At 42.8% G+C, this 18,866-nt stretch overlaps 1 protein-coding gene across 2 annotated transcripts; it reads left to right on the top strand.

Moving 5' to 3' along the window:
- Positions 1-1,448: 1,448 nt before the first annotated feature.
- On the top strand, positions 1,449-6,821 carry NEFM (neurofilament medium chain). 2 transcript variants are annotated; one of them, XR_013996015.1, is made up of 4 exons: positions 1,449-2,624; positions 3,354-3,478; positions 4,919-6,410; positions 6,729-6,821. XR_013996015.1 is itself a non-coding variant. In XM_081091795.1 (3 exons), the coding sequence occupies exons 1-3, from the start codon at positions 1,545-1,547 to the stop codon at positions 6,330-6,332; spliced, it is 2,619 nt and encodes an 872-aa protein (XP_080947921.1). In that variant the 5' UTR covers positions 1,449-1,544; the 3' UTR covers positions 6,333-6,821. The 2 variants fall into 2 exon arrangements, 1 of the variants encoding a protein (XP_080947921.1); XM_081091795.1 differs by having other exon boundaries at positions 4,919-6,821.
- The last annotated feature ends 12,045 nt before the right edge of the window (positions 6,822-18,866 follow it).

Raw genomic sequence — 18,866 nt, 5'->3', positions numbered from 1 at the left:
AGGAAATATATTACACTTTAAATGAAGAAAAATATCTGGTTTTACTCAAGGTTGTGGTGAATCTGTTTTGACAACTTTTAAATTAATTCATATGCTTTTCAATCATCGCAGTTACCTGTAGGGAGTACTGAACAGAAAGACGACAAGGCAATGCTTTGTGTTCAAACTTATAAACTATATTTCCCTGGACTTTTCATCTCAGCAGATTTCACAGTTCTCTTTCCAAGGAATATTTGACCTTCAAATTTTAGGCCCTCTTGATTTCATGCATCTATCATGTTAGAAAACTCAAACTGGCCTACAAGTTTAATGAATTTTAGTTGTTTTCAAAATCTGCAATCTGTTCATGGTGCCAACCCTGCATTGCAGAGAAATCTTAGTGTGCGATTCCAGCTTGACTCCCGCAAACAAAGTCACTACAAATAGGGTTTAACTATCTTTGTGGGGACGAGGGTGGGGCGGGGGGCGAGGAGAGGGAGGAAACCCCCACTCTGGTCAGCCTGACAGGCAATGCTGGATGACAAACCCCCGGAGGCAGAATCCCTGCGCGCACCGGCCTGGGCGCTGTCCTTGGTGCTGACGGCGCCATAGCGAGCACAAGCGCCTTACCTTCTGCCCCCGTGGAAGCTGCGGCCGTCCCCCAAACGTTAAGCGAAATATAGCGCCATATCTCACTTTTAACACAAATAACTACCCCGGCCCATCCATCCTCTTTGTTCGCTTCCCGAAGCCTTCAGGCTGATGGTTCCTCAGCATCTTTTTTGTTTTTTTCTTGTAGTCCTAACTCGCTCCTCTCGGTCAGCTTTAAGAGGAAGAGTGGGGGGAGGGAGGCCAGGGGAAATGAGGGGGGGGGGAGGGGCCGAGGAGGGGGAGGGGAGAAGGAAAGAATGGCAAGGAAAAGGTCCTGGGTGGGGGGTGGGGCTCAGAGCAGGGCAGAGAGAGGGGGACTGAAGAAGGCTTAAAGTGGGAGGGCGGAGAGATGCCAAAAAGAGGGAAAAGTGATTAAGCATAGAAAAATGGGTAAAGAAAAAGTAATGGATAAAAGATAAAAGAAGAGAAAGCCATGGGGATAAGAGTGCAGAGGGCTAAGAAAAAGCAAGGTGGCCGGGGGGTGGGGTGGGGAGAAAAGCTGCCCTAACGGCGGGAGAATGAAAAGACAAAGAAAGGGCGTTCTGTGGATACCGGCTCCGAGGGTGGAAATGCAACCCGAAAGTGAAGAGGAGCGGAGAGGGGGCTTGAGGGGAGACTAGTGGTCTAGGACTAAAGGAGAACTGGGGGGAGGGGGCAGGGCCAAAGCGGCAGTCCGGGGTCCGATGCGGCACGGGCCCACGTGGAGCCCGGAGCCGGCGCTGAATCACCGCTGGGCTGTCTTTACACCCTTCCCCCCCACCCCCCACCCCGGCCGGGTGCCCGCAGTCCCCGCCTCCTCGGCCGCCGCCTCCGCGGGGCGGGGCCCTAGCCCGGGACCCGCTGCCGTGGCTATAAATGGGCTGCGGCACGGCCGGCAGAACGCGGTGACAGCCACACACCCCGAGGCCTCCAAGATGAGCTACACTTTGGACTCGCTGGGCAACCCGTCCGCCTACCGGCGGGTAACCGAGACCCGCTCCGGCTTCAGCCGCCTTAGCGGCTCCCCGTCCAGCGGCTTCCGCTCGCAGTCATGGTCCCGAAGCTCGCCCAGCACCGTGTCCTCCTCCTACAAGCGCAGCGCGCTGGGGCCGCGCCTCACCTACAGCTCTGCCATGCTCAGCTCCGCCGAGAGCAGCCTCGACTTCAGCCAATCCTCGTCCCTGCTCAACGGCGTCTCCGCGACGGGCGGCGACTACAAGCTGTCCCGCTCCAACGAGAAGGAGCAGCTGCAGGGGCTGAACGACCGCTTCGCGGGCTACATCGAGAAGGTGCACTACCTGGAGCAGCAGAACAAGGAGATCGAGGCGGAGATCCAGGCGCTGCGGCAGAAGCAGGCTTCGCACGCCCAGCTGGGCGACGCCTACGACCAGGAGATCCGTGAGCTGCGAGCCACCCTCGAGATGGTGAATCACGAGAAGGCGCAGGTGCAGCTGGACTCGGACCACCTGGAGGAAGACATCCACCGGCTCAAGGAGCGCTTCGAGGAGGAGGCACGGCTGCGCGACGACACCGAGGCGGCCATCCGCGCGCTGCGCAAAGACATCGAGGAGGCGTCGCTGGTGAAGGTGGAGCTGGACAAGAAGGTGCAGTCGCTGCAGGACGAGGTGGCCTTCCTACGGAGCAATCACGAGGAAGAAGTGGCCGACCTGCTGGCCCAGATCCAGGCGTCACACATCACCGTGGAGCGCAAAGACTACCTGAAGACGGACATCTCGTCGGCGCTGAAGGAAATCCGCTCCCAGCTCGAGTGCCACTCCGACCAGAACATGCACCAGGCGGAAGAGTGGTTCAAGTGTCGCTACGCCAAGCTCACCGAGGCGGCCGAGCAGAACAAGGAGGCCATCCGCTCCGCCAAGGAAGAGATCGCCGAGTACCGGCGCCAGCTGCAGTCCAAGAGCATCGAGCTCGAGTCGGTGCGCGGCACCAAGGAGTCCCTGGAGCGGCAGCTCAGCGACATCGAGGAGCGCCACAACCACGACCTCAGCAGCTACCAGGTAGGAACCGCGGCTGCGCGGCCAGCCTGCGCCAGCGCCAGCGCCGCGCGCCCCCGACACTCGGGCACGCGCCCCCGCGCGCTCTCCGCCCGCTCCCTGGTGACTGCTGGCCAGCGCTCGCGCACCCAAGTTGGAGGCGCAAAGCGTCCGCGCCCCTACCCACCACTTGACATTCCACCCCGCCCACCATCCCCAGCTTCTGAGAGCACTGACCTCTTTTCAAAACGTGCTCCTTGTCCGCGGCAGTTCTAGTTTTTGCACGCTTGCACATTTAAAATAGGAGGAATGCATTCGGGTGGTTGACAAAGCAGCAACTTTCAGATAACTTCTGCAGAAACGCATGAATTCTCTGCTTTGCCTGCATGATCGGGGGGGGGGGGGGGGGGGGAACTCTGAAAATTAGCTTCAGCCCAAATGGCTCAGAGGGGAAGGGCCAGGTCAGGGGTGGGGTTTCCCAATGCATGTTTACTCCCTGACGAATGTATTCTAGATCCACTGGGTTCAGTGAATGATGTGCTCAGGAAATGTCTAATTAATCCTATGTGTATTTGAGAATCCTTAAATTTTGTTAATGGTGGGAGTGGGCTGGGAACAATATCCGAGAAGGTTGCGGAGCTGGAGGGAGTCAGAGGAGCGCAGGAGGGAGGGGAAGGGAGAGGGGTAGCAAGTGGTTTGCGAAAGAAATTGCCTTTGGAAGGGTGAGTCATGGGGAGACTGTGTCTGTTTCAGGACACCATCCAGCAGTTGGAAAATGAGCTTCGGGGCACAAAGTGGGAAATGGCCCGTCATTTGCGAGAATACCAGGATCTCCTCAACGTCAAGATGGCTCTGGATATTGAGATCGCTGCGTACAGGTACGGTGTTCATTGCGGACGTGATCGAAATACCGCACTGCGGAGGCTGTTTTGACAGAACCTTCTCCACTTCAGTAAAGCAAGCCGGTTTCAGGCGTCTTAAATCGGTGCCTGTTTGCCTTTCTAATTAAAAAGAAATTATTCTAAAGAATTGCAAATGCGAATTTTCCACGTTTTATACAGCTTTAAAAGAGTAAGCATTAGTTGAAATTGATATGAATTACGGGAAGGGCTTGGGAGGATCTCAGATTAATTTCAATGCTTATGCTTAAACTTTTTATTTTAGTGAAAAGTGTTTTCCGAATGTTTGAATCAAAAACATGTTAGTATTTAATATTTACTAGTTTTAGTATTTAATATTTCTCTAGTGGTTTCAGCTTCAATTTTACAGTGTCAAGGACAAACACCAATACATCAAATGTCTCTGTTTCTCTGTTACAGCTTACTATTGCCATCATCTGGCTGCGAATAGATATAGATTGATATATTAGAATATGTGTGTGTGTGTATATATGTATATATAGCTATATAGACAATTTAGTTGTATTATAGTTTATCTTAGGCTGCATAATATAGATTATATGTCTATATACAGGTTGTGTATGATATATAATATATCTACATATATTTAGATCTCAAGATATAAATTTATAGATATGTCATAATATAAATAAATTTACATCTATAGATATAGATATACAGCCAGAGAAGAGAGAAGAGATTATAGGCCTACTAACTGATATCGCCTTGCTGTTGCTTAAGTTCACAGGAGAAAATAATTGACTCAACAGTGTTTCTACTACCAATAAGGCCATTATAATTTTATAAGAATAAAGTGAACCCACAGAGGTATCTTACTTTTCAGAAAAACAGAATAATTACATTGAAAAACACTTCATGATTAAAACTGCAGATCAATTTATAACTTAATGCACCCAAATTAGTACTTAGCTATAGATAGATGAAGATAGATATAGAGCTATAGATATAGATAGATATAGCCTGAATTCTGATATATGCCAAATACATTTTTAACATCATATTTGCTGAAAGATATTTAGTATACATCCTGAAAGTTCCGATGCTCAGGAAGATCACTAAGATTTTTTTGCCCACTACAAAGCTTTTCAACATATTCATGCTGCACCAAATGGACTGATGTAGCTCGGGGGACTTGGTGGCTGGGTCTGACTAGTAGGCCTTTGGGAGTGACCAGTTACTGCAGCAGGGGATTGGCTAGTGGCTCATGAGTATCTGTCACTGAATATGACAAAATATACCAATGAAATGATAGCAGGTATTACACCGACTTGATGGAATCCTTTATTTATGTGATTATTCTTACTCAGAGGTGTCTACTGCATTCCCCATTATGCAATGAAGCTCAGAAGGCCCAATGTGGTTTTAATTATGTCTTGTCTTCTTTGGTTATCACCTTAGAAAACTGCTGGAAGGTGAAGAGACCAGATTTAGCACATTTTCAGGAAGCATCACTGGACCACTGTACACACACCGACAGCCCTCCATCACAATATCCAGTAAGATTCAGAAAACCAAGGTAGAGGCTCCCAAGCTAAAGGTCCAACACAAATTTGTCGAGGAGATCATAGAAGAAACCAAAGTGGAAGATGAGAAGTCGGAAATGGAAGAGGCCCTGACGGCCATTGCAGAGGAATTAGCAGTTTCCATGAAAGGAAAGGAGGAAGAAGAGGTGGAAGAAAAGGAAGAGGAACAGGAAGCTGACGAAGTGGCAGCAACTAAAAAGTCTCCGGTGAAAGCTACCGCACCTGAATCTAAAGGAGAGGAAGAAGGAGACAAGGAGGAGGAGGAGGAGGAGGAAGATGAGGGCGCTAAATCAGACCAAGCTGAAGAAGGGGGGTCTGAGAAGGAAGGTTCTAGTGAAAAAGAAGAGGATGAGCAGGAAGAAGGAGAGACAGAGGCAGAAGGTGAAGGAGAGGAGGTTGACACTAAGGAAGAGAAGAAAACTGAGGGAAAGAGGGAAGAAGTGGTCACGAAGGTGGAGCTGGTGGCAGACGCCACGGTGGAAAAGCAGGAGAAGGCCAAGTCCCCCATGCCGAAATCGCCAGTGGAAGAGGTGAAGCCAAAACCATCGGCCGGAGCTGGGAAAGATGAGCCGAAAGGGGAAGAAGGGAAAGTGGAGGAAGGAAAGAAAGAAGCAGCAAAGGAAGCTCCTAAGGAGGAGAAGGTAGAGAAAAAGGAGGAGAAGGTAGAGAAAAAGGAGGAGAAGGTGGAGAAAAAGGAGGAGAAGGTGGAGAAAAAGGAGGAGAAGCTGAAAGATGAGGTAGAGAAGAAGAAAGCTGCATCCCCGGTGAAGGAGGAAGTCATGCAGGAGGTGGTGACCATCACCAAATCAGTAAAGGTGAGCGTGGAGAAAGGTGCCAAAGAGGAGGAGAAGCCTGGGCAGCAGAAGGAGAAAGTGGAGGGAAGGAGCAAGGAGGAAGGCAGTGATCAAGGCTCAAAGGAATCCACCAAGGAAGACATAGCCATCAATGGGGAGGTGGAAGGAAAGGAGGAGGAAGAGCAGGAAACGAAGGAGAAAGGCAGTGGGGGAGACGAGGAGAAAGGTGTTGTCACCAATGGCCTAGACTTAAGTCCAGCAGATGAAAAGAAGGGGGGTGATAAAAGTGAGGAAAAAGTGATGGTGACCAAAACAATAGAAAAAATCACCAGTGAAGGGGGAGATGGTGCTACTAAATATATCACTAAATCTGTCACTGTCACTCAAAAGGTCGAAGAGCATGAGGAGAGCTTTGAGGAGAAGTTAGTGTCTACTAAAAAGGTAGAGAAGGTCACTTCACACGCCATAGTAAAGGAAGTCTCCCAGGGTGACTAGTCATTTTAGTCTATTCAAAAGGTTAAGCCATATGACAATTTCAAAATGCATGTTAATGACAGCTTCAAAATAGAACGGGTTCTCCCATGGGGGTTCCAGACATTGTATTTTACATTGTGCAATACGAGGGAACTGCATGCAAGCTCAGGATGCTCCCTCCTCAGTCTTTGGGGGGTTCAAATGCATGATATTGTATGTACCTGGGGAATTGGCCAATTTACTAAACTGCTGGAAGGGGGGCACTCACAGGGGGGGTGTCTTGAGATGTATTATGCAAAGAACAAACTGAGCCAAAAATAAATGAAACACAGAACTCTCTTAGCCTTAAGAAAGCTATATATGAATAATTAAGTTTACCTCACTGGTGCATTTAAAATGGACTTTCTTTCATGGGAGAACCTTGTTGACATGCACAGTTTGCAACCTTTCGTTGATTGATGCTAAACGTCACAGCAGTACTTGCTCAATAAAGGTCATATTGGAAACAGTTGATTGCCTGGTGTAATGTCATTTCAAAGGGAAATCTTCACTACCTGGCTCTTCCTTTCCTACGAGTACATTATTTGGGAGATTATAGACAACCTGCATTTCTTATCAGTATTTCCCTGAGAGTGAATTCTGGGGAAACATAATCAACTGAAAACATTTTCAGGTGTCAAAATCTTTACTTAGCCTAACCTTCAACCCCAAATTTCAAAATTATAGTTTTGGAATAAAAAAAAGCATCAGATAAAAAAGGTAAAATTGGTGGGATAGAAGTCTTCAATCTCCAGGTATTTCCATCCCAAACCAGAACTCAGAGATCCTCAAGGTAAGAGGGACATGCAAAGGAGCCATAACTTGTTCCTTGGAGTTGGGACACAAAGGACTACATGAGATTTATAACAATGTCCAGGAGAAATAAGACTGAAATAACAGTACATGTACAAACAAGAGATATCCAGGCTCAGGTGTTTAGTTCTGGTTTACACACACACACGCACACACACACACACACACACACACACACCTGCAGCACTGATTCTCTTTTAAAAATTGATTTTTGAGAAAGAGAGAAAGGAGGAGGGGGGAGAGAAACATTAATTTTCTATTTCACTTATTTATGCATTCATTGGGGATTCTTGTATGTGCCCTGACTGGGGATCAACCCCACAACTTGGCGTATTAGGGTGATGCTAAAACCAACAACTGAGCTATCTCGTGAGGGCCTGCAGCACAGATTCTTGATATGATTGATGGAGATTTACATGTTAGGTGTTTTACTAATTAGGAAAATAATGTTAAAAATAAGTAAAATACCTCACTTATAAAAAGAAAAATAGATTATCTGATATTAGCACTTGAAGTGTTGTTGTTGTTGTTGTTGTTGTTGTTGTTGTTGTTGTTGTTCTATTTAAAGGCCTGATCTTGACCAAGGAAATAATACAGATCCCTTTTCACATTATATCTGTTCTAGACCTTGAAAACTATTAATAATTTATTAATTAATACATTATTTGTTCCAAGTTTTTATTTTTCTCATCAATAGGATCATCCTAGTAATATAATCCTGGATACTCTTCTAAATGGCTTTTCAAAATACCTATTTTAATTTCTAAATGTAACCAGGAAGTTCATTGCTAATGTCAATATTTGTAATGATTTTCCCCATCCTTTAGTCATTTGGTATCTTCATATCACTTGTACTTATGTTTTATGTAAAAATACTAATTTTTAAGAAGCAATAATATCCATGACAACCAGGTGAAACAGGATTTTTAAATATCAGCAAAAACTTACTCCAGTTATGTAGAATTTAAAAAATAAAAAAGAGAACATTGGAAGGATACAGGATAGCTCTCAGGATGGAAGACTCAAAGAAGCAGGTGCTGGGAAAGACCAACTGGGACAGCCCAGGAACTGAGGTAGCAGAAAGTGGCGTGCAGCCACAGGGCTCACTAAACTCACACTTGGAATCACTTCTTTGGAAGTTCTGAAACACAGCAAGCATTGGCCTGCCATCTGGGCCAGCAAAGGAAGCAGCACTTTGAATGATAGTCCCACTAAGATTAACCCCAGTGTTGCAGCAGCATTCCCCCACAGAAGAGCCTGGGAGCTGTTATCTGAAAGGGAAACAGAAGCTGGATCAATATGGTAAGATTAAGTACCTGCAAATAGATAGCCATTACTGTAAAAATATCCCTCTGTCTACTGCTAAAACCAGCTCATTTGCCAGTGCTGGCCTCTGAGTTGTCAGAGTTTAGAAACCCCTTTTAGTAGGGCACACTGTTCAAAATAATAGAATCAATCAGCAACACCCTTCCAGACACAAGGCCAGCATAAGAGACTTGTCCCTTCAGCTCCCAACTTCATTTTCAACCATCTCACTTTTTTCCAAGAAGGAAAGAATCAAATGACACTTCCACTGTTTTTCCTTCTTTCAATATAGTAGAACAACATCATTTGATAAGCCATGTGGACATTTATAAATGTATCAAATTGCTTGATTGATTCAATAACTTAAATATGTATTGTAGACTTGGGCCTGGGGATACAAAGATCTTTTCTTCTGGAATCCACTAATTTGTTGTCAATACCAATTGTTATACTACTGTTTAAAGAGGAAGCAAATTTGAAATTCATGTTTCCAAATATGTGCAGTGACAGAGACTATAGCTAAAACTAAGCACAAACCTCCAAGGGTCTAGGAAATTGGAATACCTTTTCTCTGACTACCATCAGCCCCTGGCTATAATCACATTAAGCCTTTGAAAAATACAATCTCCATTTCAGCAGAATGCCTTAAAAATGTCATTTCATTTTAAATATTGTGAGAAATACCAAAGCTAATTAGTTCTCAAGTTTCAAACATAACGAAATTGAAGCACAGACCATTTAAAAAACACACACAACTTTCTTTGGGTCATTAGAGTAAATAATAGAGATGGGATTTAACCCAGACTTTCCAGCTCTAAAACATGTACTCTTAACCCCTTTATAACTACACTGCCCCTCAAATCCACCCATTGTGGCCCTCTCAATTTATAAGGAGGGCCTGCTGTGTTCCCTTCTTTGTTTTCAGATTGAAAGAAATAAAGAGTTATGCCACAAATCTTTCATTTAATATGCTTACAACTCTCCTCACATGTTAAAAATCATGCAATGGCACTGTTTGAATCATGAGAAAAATAAATCATCCAGATAAAAAATAAATGATTTCTTCTATCACAACAGCTTGCAGTGTACAAAAATGTGGCAAACACTTTTCTCATGGTAACTTTAATATTCACTGGAAAAGGAAAGTTATTTCAGGCACACTGCCTTCTATTGCCAGTCAGTGTATTAAAACATAGGGATATTTGTTTCCACAACAAATAGGTTGGTTGTTCCAGTTTGGCTCAAGTTATTTTTTCCTAGTGGTTTATGTAACTCTCTCATAGGGAAATGGAATCTATTTGAAGTGAGTTAATTCTTTAAATATACAAGGTTTGTCCACTTTCAGGGCTCTTCTACCCTTAGACATGTAGAGCTTTGGCAGAAGGACTTGACTTGAGTTCAAGTTCCAAGAATCAAGTCTATAGGTAGTAAAAATGTGTGTCTTAGGTCCATTTTATTATTCCTCTAAGCTTCTGCTATAGACTGAATGTTTGTCATCTTCAAATTCATATATTAAATCTCAATGCCAAATGTGATGATATTTGGCCTTTGGGCCTTTAGAGTGTGGGGTCCTCATGAATGGGATCAGTGCCCTTTAAAAAGAGACCCCCAGAGAGCTCCCTTGCCCCTTCCACAATGTAAAAACATTGAGAAGACAGCCATCTATGAACCAAGAAGTGGGTTCTGACCAGTCACTAAATCATGGTGCCTTGATCTTGGACTTACAGCCTTCAGAACTATGAGAAATAAATGTATGTTGTTAATAAGCCACCCAGTCTTTTACAGCATCTCAAACTCTCTAAGAAAGCTTCCACTTCCTTATCTGTAAAATAGGGGTGTTGACACACTCTTCAAAGGGCTGCCGAGGTCACTCAATGACATAGCATCAGTGAAAATGCCTTGAACTGCAACAAGCTCATAGAAGCTGATCCAAACCATCTGTTGAGCCCTGGCCAAGTGGCTCAGTTAGTTGGAACATTATCCCACTCACCAAAAGATAGTGGGTTTGATTCTAGGTTAGGGCACATACCTAGGTCTCGGATTCAATCCCCAGTCAGGGCGCCTATGGGAAACAACTGATCTCTCTCTCTCTCTCTCTCTCTCTCTCTCTCTCTCTCTCTCTCTCCCCCACCCCCCGCACCACATCCTCTCTCTCTCAAATCATTAAAACATATCCTCTGATGAGGTTTTAAAAAGAAACATTTGTTGAAAGTATTGAATTTTAAATTGATCAAAGTTATAAGTGCAGAATGTAATTCATTTGAAGATAAGAAATTAATTAGAACATTAATTTCCTTAAAGATGATTTTAATACAGATTGTAATTACAATGAGTTTACCAGAATATAATATCAATATATATGTACTCATATGCACATACATTTCTTCATCAGTGTACACTGTTTAGACACCCAATAATCCATTTACACAATTCTGGGGGATAAAAGTTTCTTGATGCAAATAATTTAAAACAATATTGAGAATAACAGAGAAAAATAGTTTTGTGTTAAGCCTATGAAGAAACATTTAAATCCTCAAATCCATATTGATTGTTCTTAATACCACAATGCAAGATTTTCAGAGTTTTTTTAACTTCTTATTTGAAGTATTTGAAGTTATCACATTGTCTTTTCAATAAATGATTAATTTAAGGCAATTATCCTTAAATCATTTCTGTTGATCTGTTTAGCATTTTTGTCTTAGGGTATAGTTGGAAAAAAAAAAAACTAACAATAAATTAGATCACAAATCCTGTGTGTGTGTGTGTGTGTGTGTGTGTGTGTGTGTGTGTGTGTATTAGTAATATTTAAGGGGAGGGTAATTGTTCTTAAGACCTAAGTGGAAAGTTCTACCACTACTATAGGCCCCCATGCCTATGGTCTTGTTTGGGGCAGGGGTTGCAGGCAGATGGTGGAATTAGAGAGGAGGAGAGCACAGAATCATGAATCCCAGAACTTAAGTGGCAGTATTATCTCCAGAAGGCAGACAGGAAATTCCTGATTCTGCATTGAGATTATAGGATCACAAGTCAGAGGTTGATTGCAAATATCATAGGCTGTAGCTTTGGGAATTCTCACATTCAGAGGAGAGCAAGCCATGACAGCTAAAGGAGATGCCAATGAGTTTGGCATCCTTGTCTAATTGGTTCTCATCTCTTAAAGGAACTTTAGTGAACTGGATAAAATTACCAGCTCACACTGTGGCTTCTGAATACCCTCAGTTTTAATTGTTCATAATCTCCTCCAGAAAATCATAGATGGGGTATCTATTTAAAAAGAGAGAGAGAGAGAGCTGTCTGTCCTCTTCTCCGGATTTCTTTCTGATCAAGGTTGCCTAGCTGTTCCTCAACTGGACTCCTGAGTGGCCTAAACAAAATGACAAATGTCTGAATAGCAATGTCTGACAAACAGTAGGTGTCTTATAAATGATAAATTCTCCCTTTCATTATTATTAATTTTAAATATGTTAATTAAAATAGTAGCATATATTGAATTCCATGTCTATGAGAGAAACACACACAAAAAAATCAATCTATGGCAAACCAAGAAGTAAAAGAGTTAGATGCCTTTACACTAAACTCAATTTTGCTATTTGAAGACATAGGCCCTTGAAGGTTGAATGAGCTTCTGCTATTGAACCCCTTTTTCATGCCTGAAAAGGAGTATCTACAGTGACAGAAAGTTTGTTATAAGGCACCCACCAAACAGCTTTTACTATTTGCAAAGCCTACTTTCTACTGTCCAAAATCTGACCCCCTATAACTCTTACCCATTGTGCAAGTTCTGAGGGGTCACATAAATCTATATTCCCTCTTCCCCAGAATGGACCTTCAGAGAAGTGAATCCTTAAGCCCAAATAGCTCATCACAATAATAACAGCTGTTCAGTTTGCTGCAGACCAGGCACTTGGCCTGTAATAAATCATTGTATCTTCCTAAGAAGCATATGTGCAGGAATTACTTTCACTATGTGCAGGAATTACTTTCACTATGTGCAGGAATTATTTCTGCCATTTTTTGCAGAAGTTTGGACATAAAGATTAGAACTCGGGCCTTCCTCTTGTCAGACCCACACCTTTTCTACTACATACTTTAGAGAAAATACTAGAGGCCCAGTGCACAAGTTCATGCACGGTGGGGTCCAGCCAGCCCGCCAGGGGGAGGGGCCGCGGGAAGGCTCCAGTGTGTGTCCAGCCTGCCTCACTCAGTCCCAATAGGCCAGACCCCAGCAGCAGGCTAACCTACCGGTTGGGGTGTCTGCCCCCTGGTGGTCAGTGCACATCATAGCGAGCAGTTGAACGGCCTTAGCACATCATTAGCATATTACACTTCGATTGGTTGAAAGGACGACCGGAAATTTAGCATATTAGGCTTTTATTATACAGGCTAGCAAATATGTATTCTGTATTTGTTCACCTCTGGAATGAATCTTATCTGTTGGGCTTGGTCTGAGCTAAGCAGTCTCCATTATTAATTTTTTAGTTTATATAAGAATTAACTTCTGATAATGTTAACTTAAAACTCACTGCTTTATAACTGGAAAAAACTTCATGTTCAACATCAGTTCTCTGAGCTACAGTCTAGTTGCCATTATCCTGAGCCTGACTGTATCTGTATTTTCTGGAATTTTCTTCACTGAATAGAATATAGTATTAAGATTCTAACAGTGCTTGAGATACTCCATGTCTTCATTTTTCCATTTCTCAGACTCTTAAGAAAGCAATGATCAAATAATGAATGTTTCTTCTATTAGTTAGTCACCTATAATACATAACTGGTTCTCTTGGGTACAGCAACATGTATCTGCCTATCATCTTTTACCAACAATTTGCACCCCAGCAATTCTAACAACCAAAGTATTTCAATTGATTTAAAGTGATTAAGTTATTTTAATTGAGTTAGATGATTAAGATTAAATTATTTCTAAGCATCAGCAATTAGACAGATTTGGACAGTTCTAATAAAGCATGCCTTGAACACAATATGTTAGAACTTTGGAGAAATTGGGATATGTCGCTTCCACAACACACCACTGTAATCTGCTACTATGATAGTTTGAGATGCAATTGCCTTTGCTGGGCATTGTCGTCCAGCTTATGGTAATAATGACCATGTGCCTGTGAACATGTCTACCCCATTGAGTTCATTCCTTTGACATTTACAATGAGCATTATAAATAGAATAGGATCATCTGGAAAGCAGATATCCAGCACCATTCTTCATCAGCCACCCATGAAATAGCCACCAACGTTCATAAAGTTTGTTGCTTTCTTATTGACAATTAGAAAACTGCTTTGCCTTACATTCGTTGTGAGAAATGTGCTTTTCATTCCCGGAAAGACACATGTATTTCAAAATTCTCATTAAAGGATGGAAAAAGTAATGCCAAAAAAGAAAAAGTGAAAGAGATCTTTCAAAGTATCTACCTCCTCCTTGAATTTGGTGGAAAGAAGTGAACTCTTACTGAAGAGAGAAGAAAGACTTGTCAAAGAATGAGAATGTATAATAATAAAGGCCTAATATGCTAATTAGACTGGGCCTCCTTCAGGAAGAAGCCAGGACTAGGAGGGAAGCCAGTGCCAGTTTGGGGCGGGGGGGGGGGGGGGGGGGGGGGGGGGGGGCAACTCTTGCACAAATTTCATGCAAGTCAGGCCTCTAGTAATTAATAATGTTAAAGGCTTGTGCCTTACCCACATTAACATTCTCTGAAAACTTGACACTTCTTTCCATTTCCATCCTTTTGCATGACAATGGTCAGAAAGACCCTTGGTTTCACATTATTTACTTGGTTCTTCCACCAAATCTTGGCAGACAACCACAACAACCTAGGAAGCACAATATATCTTTTAAGAACACAGTTTTGGGTCTGATCAGACCCTGGTGTGAATCTCAGTTCCAAACTTTTTAGCTAAGTTACTAAATCTGGAGCCAGTCAGGAGAAAGAAAACCACAAAACATTCTGGGGGTTTCAAACAGAGTGGGATTTAATGACGGAAAATTGTATGACAAAGTTAAGGAAGAGCTGAGAAGCCGAAAGGAAATGCGCAAGAGGCCAGTGAGGTATGACTGAGTCTTCTGCCCCAAAAGCCAGGAAGCCAGAAGATATGACGAGGAAGAGCCATACCACAGATATCTGTTCATGTGCATCTCTGCAGCAATGGCAGCACCTGTTTCCGTGGCAATGACGATAATTAAAACGCCTAAAACTCATGTCTTTACAGTTTAGAAGGTAGCTTCAGATACATCATCCTGCTTAAGCCTCACAATATGTAGAAGAGATATTGTGATTTCTTTTTCAATTTGCAGAAATATAAGTTCAGAGAAATGATTTATCTGCATGAGAGGAAAGTCATGCATTGGTAGGACTTTTTAAAGAGAAAATATATTTTAATTTTAAAATTCTAAGTGTAACAAAGATTCATTGTTGAATATTGGCATTGTAGAATATTCACCAATATCCTCACTATCTTAGATAATAATTATACTTCAGCATATCTCCAATTTTTTACATGCACAAATTTGGCTGGGACCATTCTGAAAATATCATTTAGTAACCCATCAATAATAATAAAAGCGTAATATACAAATCAACCGGACGACCGAACAGCAGAACAACCATCCAGACAACCACGCTATGACACACACTGGCACCAGGCCAGCCAAGGCAGGTGTGATTCGATTGGTCAGGGGCAGTGGGGGGGGGGGCTCCATTGCCCCACGATCACCCCACAGAGGGAGGCCCAAGCCACTGGCCAGCAACACTGTGGCAGGTGTGCTGGGTGGCCAGCTATCGCCCTGCAGAGGTAGGCCTAGGCCAGCCAAATGATCACACCCCATGCCTGTTGCCCACAGAGGAAGGTGACTGGTGGTGGGGGAGAGGGGATGGCACCACACAGATGGCAAGCAGTGGCAGCAGTGGGGCAGAGCCAGCTGCCAGCAGCCGGGGGAAGGAAAACCCTGATAAGGCCCTGATTGCTGGCCAGGCCTAGGGACCCTACCTGAGGGGTCCCAGATTGCGAGAGGGTGCAGGCTGGGCTAAGGGACGCCCCCTCCCCCCCGCTCAAATTTCATGCACCAGGCCTCTAGTATATTATAAATGCTTCCCACTTTATTTCAAATTCATCCCCATGACTATGTATAACATGGACACTCGGCATTTTTCATTTGCACCATCTTTCTGCAAACATCTCCCCCTGTCTATGGGTACCATAAACCAACTACTCCAGTTGATTCAATAGCTTCAAAACTATAATACTACAGCCCCAAACAATTTAGACTATGAAAATAAATGTAATGAGTTGACAATAATAATCTTCAGTAGTAGTGGTACACTTTGTCCTTTCTTAAAGACCAGGCCACCAAATCATAATCAACAGATGCTTGTTGAGCATCCAGTTCATGCAGGAGACAGGGCAGCTCTAGAACAGAATGAACTAATATTTGATTCTTCCCACTTAAATCTGAGTCAGTGTAAGCAACCTGTGGTGTGGTTGTTTTCGTTTAAAAATTGGCGTTGGGCAAAATAAATATCAGCAGCAAAGGTCATGACGTAGGCAAAATAAGCTTGAGAAAAAAATTCAAAACAGAAAACAGTCCAAGAGACCAAAGGAGGATCAGATGAGGCAGGAATCATTCCAGAACTAAAGAAGGAAGCCTTCAAATATCTATGAGAGATATGCAGATATATATGAGAGAACCATTCCAGGTGGAAAGAACAGCAAATGTAAAGGCTCTAAAACAAACTCGTGTTTGACATGTTCATGGAATAACAAGGCCAGGGTGGTGGCGACAGAAGGGGCTAGAGGAGGCTGGGGTCAGAAAGAGGTAGAATCCGATCAAGGAGGCCCTTGTAAGCCACAGTAAATGTAAAGCTTTGGAGAGTAAAAGAGCAATGCAGATATATTCAGAAAAAAATCACTCTTGCTACTATGTTGAGTATAGACTAGACAGGAGGAATTTAGGACAAAAGGACCAATTAGGAAACTACTGTAATAATCAAGGAATGAGATTTGGGTGCCTAGAATCTAAAATAGGATATTAGCTTGGCCATTGGAAATTGGCCTTGAGACATTAAGAGGGAGATGACATCTCAATTGAGGAAAACCAATTATCATAAACTGTGCTCTTATTTTACTTGTAAAATATGTGGGATGCATGATATCCTAGTTCCCAGCATTGTGAGAAAAGGTGAAACACTGTCAAACTGTTATCATCATTGAAATTACAAACTCAACTGTGAAGAATGAAGGGAATGAACAGATGGGGAATTTGTCCCCATATGGATAGTAGGATGGGGACGGAGGAGAAAACAAGCTTGATCACATAGATGAGAAGTGAATATGCTGGCTGTGACAGTGGAATGCGCCATGGAGATGATGTCTCCACTGGATTATGCAGGCTTTCAAAGCAATTTTCTTACTCTGATGCTTCACAATCAAGTAATTCCTGGCTGGAAAGATCTTCTTTTATTCTTCAGGGGTAATGATCAAGAATCTGATTGATCTAGAACAGCAATTTTCAACATTTTTAATGTCATGGCACACAAAAACTAATTAATAATATTCGGCAGCACACCAAAAAAAAAATTTTTTTGTCAATCTGGCAAAAAATAGGTATAATTTTGATTGATTTACAAAAACATCATAATAGTAGTAATTACCTATCCTTTTTGCTCCAAAATGACTTTTTAAAAAATCAGGTGGCTACACTTCTGTATAAGGACTTCTGGTACCAAGAATTAACCAATCAGATGCAATCTTATTATACAACATGACCAATAAGATGCAACTCTATTATATGACCTATATATTTATGGTTCAAGACAGAGCATTCACATTGGACAGCTATTGTTGTGTCGACTGTTGTCATTTTTTACTTGACAATCTACGGGAAAAGAGATCAGTGCCCTTGAGTGAATAGTCAGGTATTGCCTGTTTTAAAAATTCTTGCAGCACACCAGTTGAAAAGTGCTGCTCTAGATGAAAACAGCTGATTTTATTTCATGGTCCTTTAGCCTCGTGCTTCAAATCCATGTCCTACATGCCTGTCTTGGGAGAAGGGAACTGCTACAACAGACAGAGCTTCAGACTCCATGTTGCTGGAGTGACAGCTCATCCTACAAAGATGAAAGCCATCTTCAGATTGCTCTCCATGCTGGAATGCCAGCCTCCCCTTTTCTAGGGGACAGAGCACAATGTGAATTCTTGAGCTAGAAAGCCTGATTTACTCAATTAGTTCACTGAAATTGCAAACCGGGCAGTTAAATTCAGTTTGCTTACTTGAAAGGCAAGTATGTTAAGAGGAAGAAAATGTCAAGTGACTTCTCAAACTGCGCAATTTTTAATTTTTATTTATATTTTTTATTGATTTCAGAGAGCAAGTAGGAGAGGGAGAGATAGAAACACCAATGATGAGAGAGAATCATTGATCAGCTGCCTCCTGCACACCCCCTACTGGGGATGGAGCCCACAACCCTGGCATGTGCCCCAACCAGAATTGAACCATGACCTCCTGGTTCATAGGTCACACTGGCAGAGCGTCAAACTGCGCATTTTTTTTTTACATAAATAATTTATTGTTGATCTGAAGAGCAAAAGAAGACAGATGAGGTTCACAATGTTTAGAGATTGCCTGATGTATACACTTTCTTCCAAAGCAATAGGGGGTCCCTGATAGAACTATTTTATGTATTAGCTAATGAATCTTCAGTAATACAACTAAAAATCCCAGAAAAAGAGGACGAAAAGGAGAGAGGGCGAGGAATTCCATGTGAATGATACTGATCTGATACCACTGTTGCTGTAACTGAACATGACTAATATTCACTAACCTGCACAGTCTACCAAAATCTGGGCCATTGAAATAGAACAGAAATAACAGCATTATTTGTATAGTGTAGGTAAAATACCTGGAATCTTAGAATTTAGATCCAGCTCTGCAACAATCAACTACTTCATGTTTGGCAAGGTCTTTACCCCTCTAAATCTCAGTTTCCTTGTATGTAAAATAAAGATTATCTTAGCTTTGGAATTCTGTCACCCTATATTTTGCACTCACAGAGATATTTTTTTTTTAATCCTCAGCCGAGGATATTTTTTCCATTGATTTTTAGAGAAAGAGAGAGAGTGGGAAACATCAACTGCTTGCCTGGCCGGGGATGGAGCCTGCAACTGAAGTACATGCCCTTGACTGGAATTGAACCCAAGACCCTTCAATCTGCTGGCCAATGCTCTAACCACTCAGCCAAGCTGGCCAGGGCCCATGGAGATCTTATAAAGGCTTACAGCAGTTCTCAACCTGTGGGTCGCGACCCCTTTGGGGGTTAAATGACCCTTTCACAGGGGTCGCCTAAGACCATCGGAAAACACATATATAATTACATATTGTTTTTGTGATTAATCA

Source organism: Myotis nattereri, assembly GCF_964212035.1.
Source record: "Myotis nattereri genome assembly, chromosome: 5".
In the NCBI taxonomy this organism is placed as follows: Eukaryota; Metazoa; Chordata; class Mammalia; order Chiroptera; family Vespertilionidae; genus Myotis; species Myotis nattereri.
This window is presented reverse-complemented; position numbering and strand designations above follow the sequence as displayed.

Bases quoted from the DNA above. Each gene is read 5' to 3' on its own strand.
- NEFM (XM_081091795.1), top strand. From the start codon at position 1,545: ATGAGCTACACTTTGGACTCGCTGGGCAACCCGTCCGCCTACCGGCGG. The intron at 2,625-3,353 runs GTAGGAACCGCG...TGTCTGTTTCAG, and splicing joins ACGACCTCAGCAGCTACCAG to GACACCATCCAGCAGTTGGA. The intron at 3,479-4,918 runs GTACGGTGTTCA...TTATCACCTTAG, and splicing joins ATTGAGATCGCTGCGTACAG to AAAACTGCTGGAAGGTGAAG.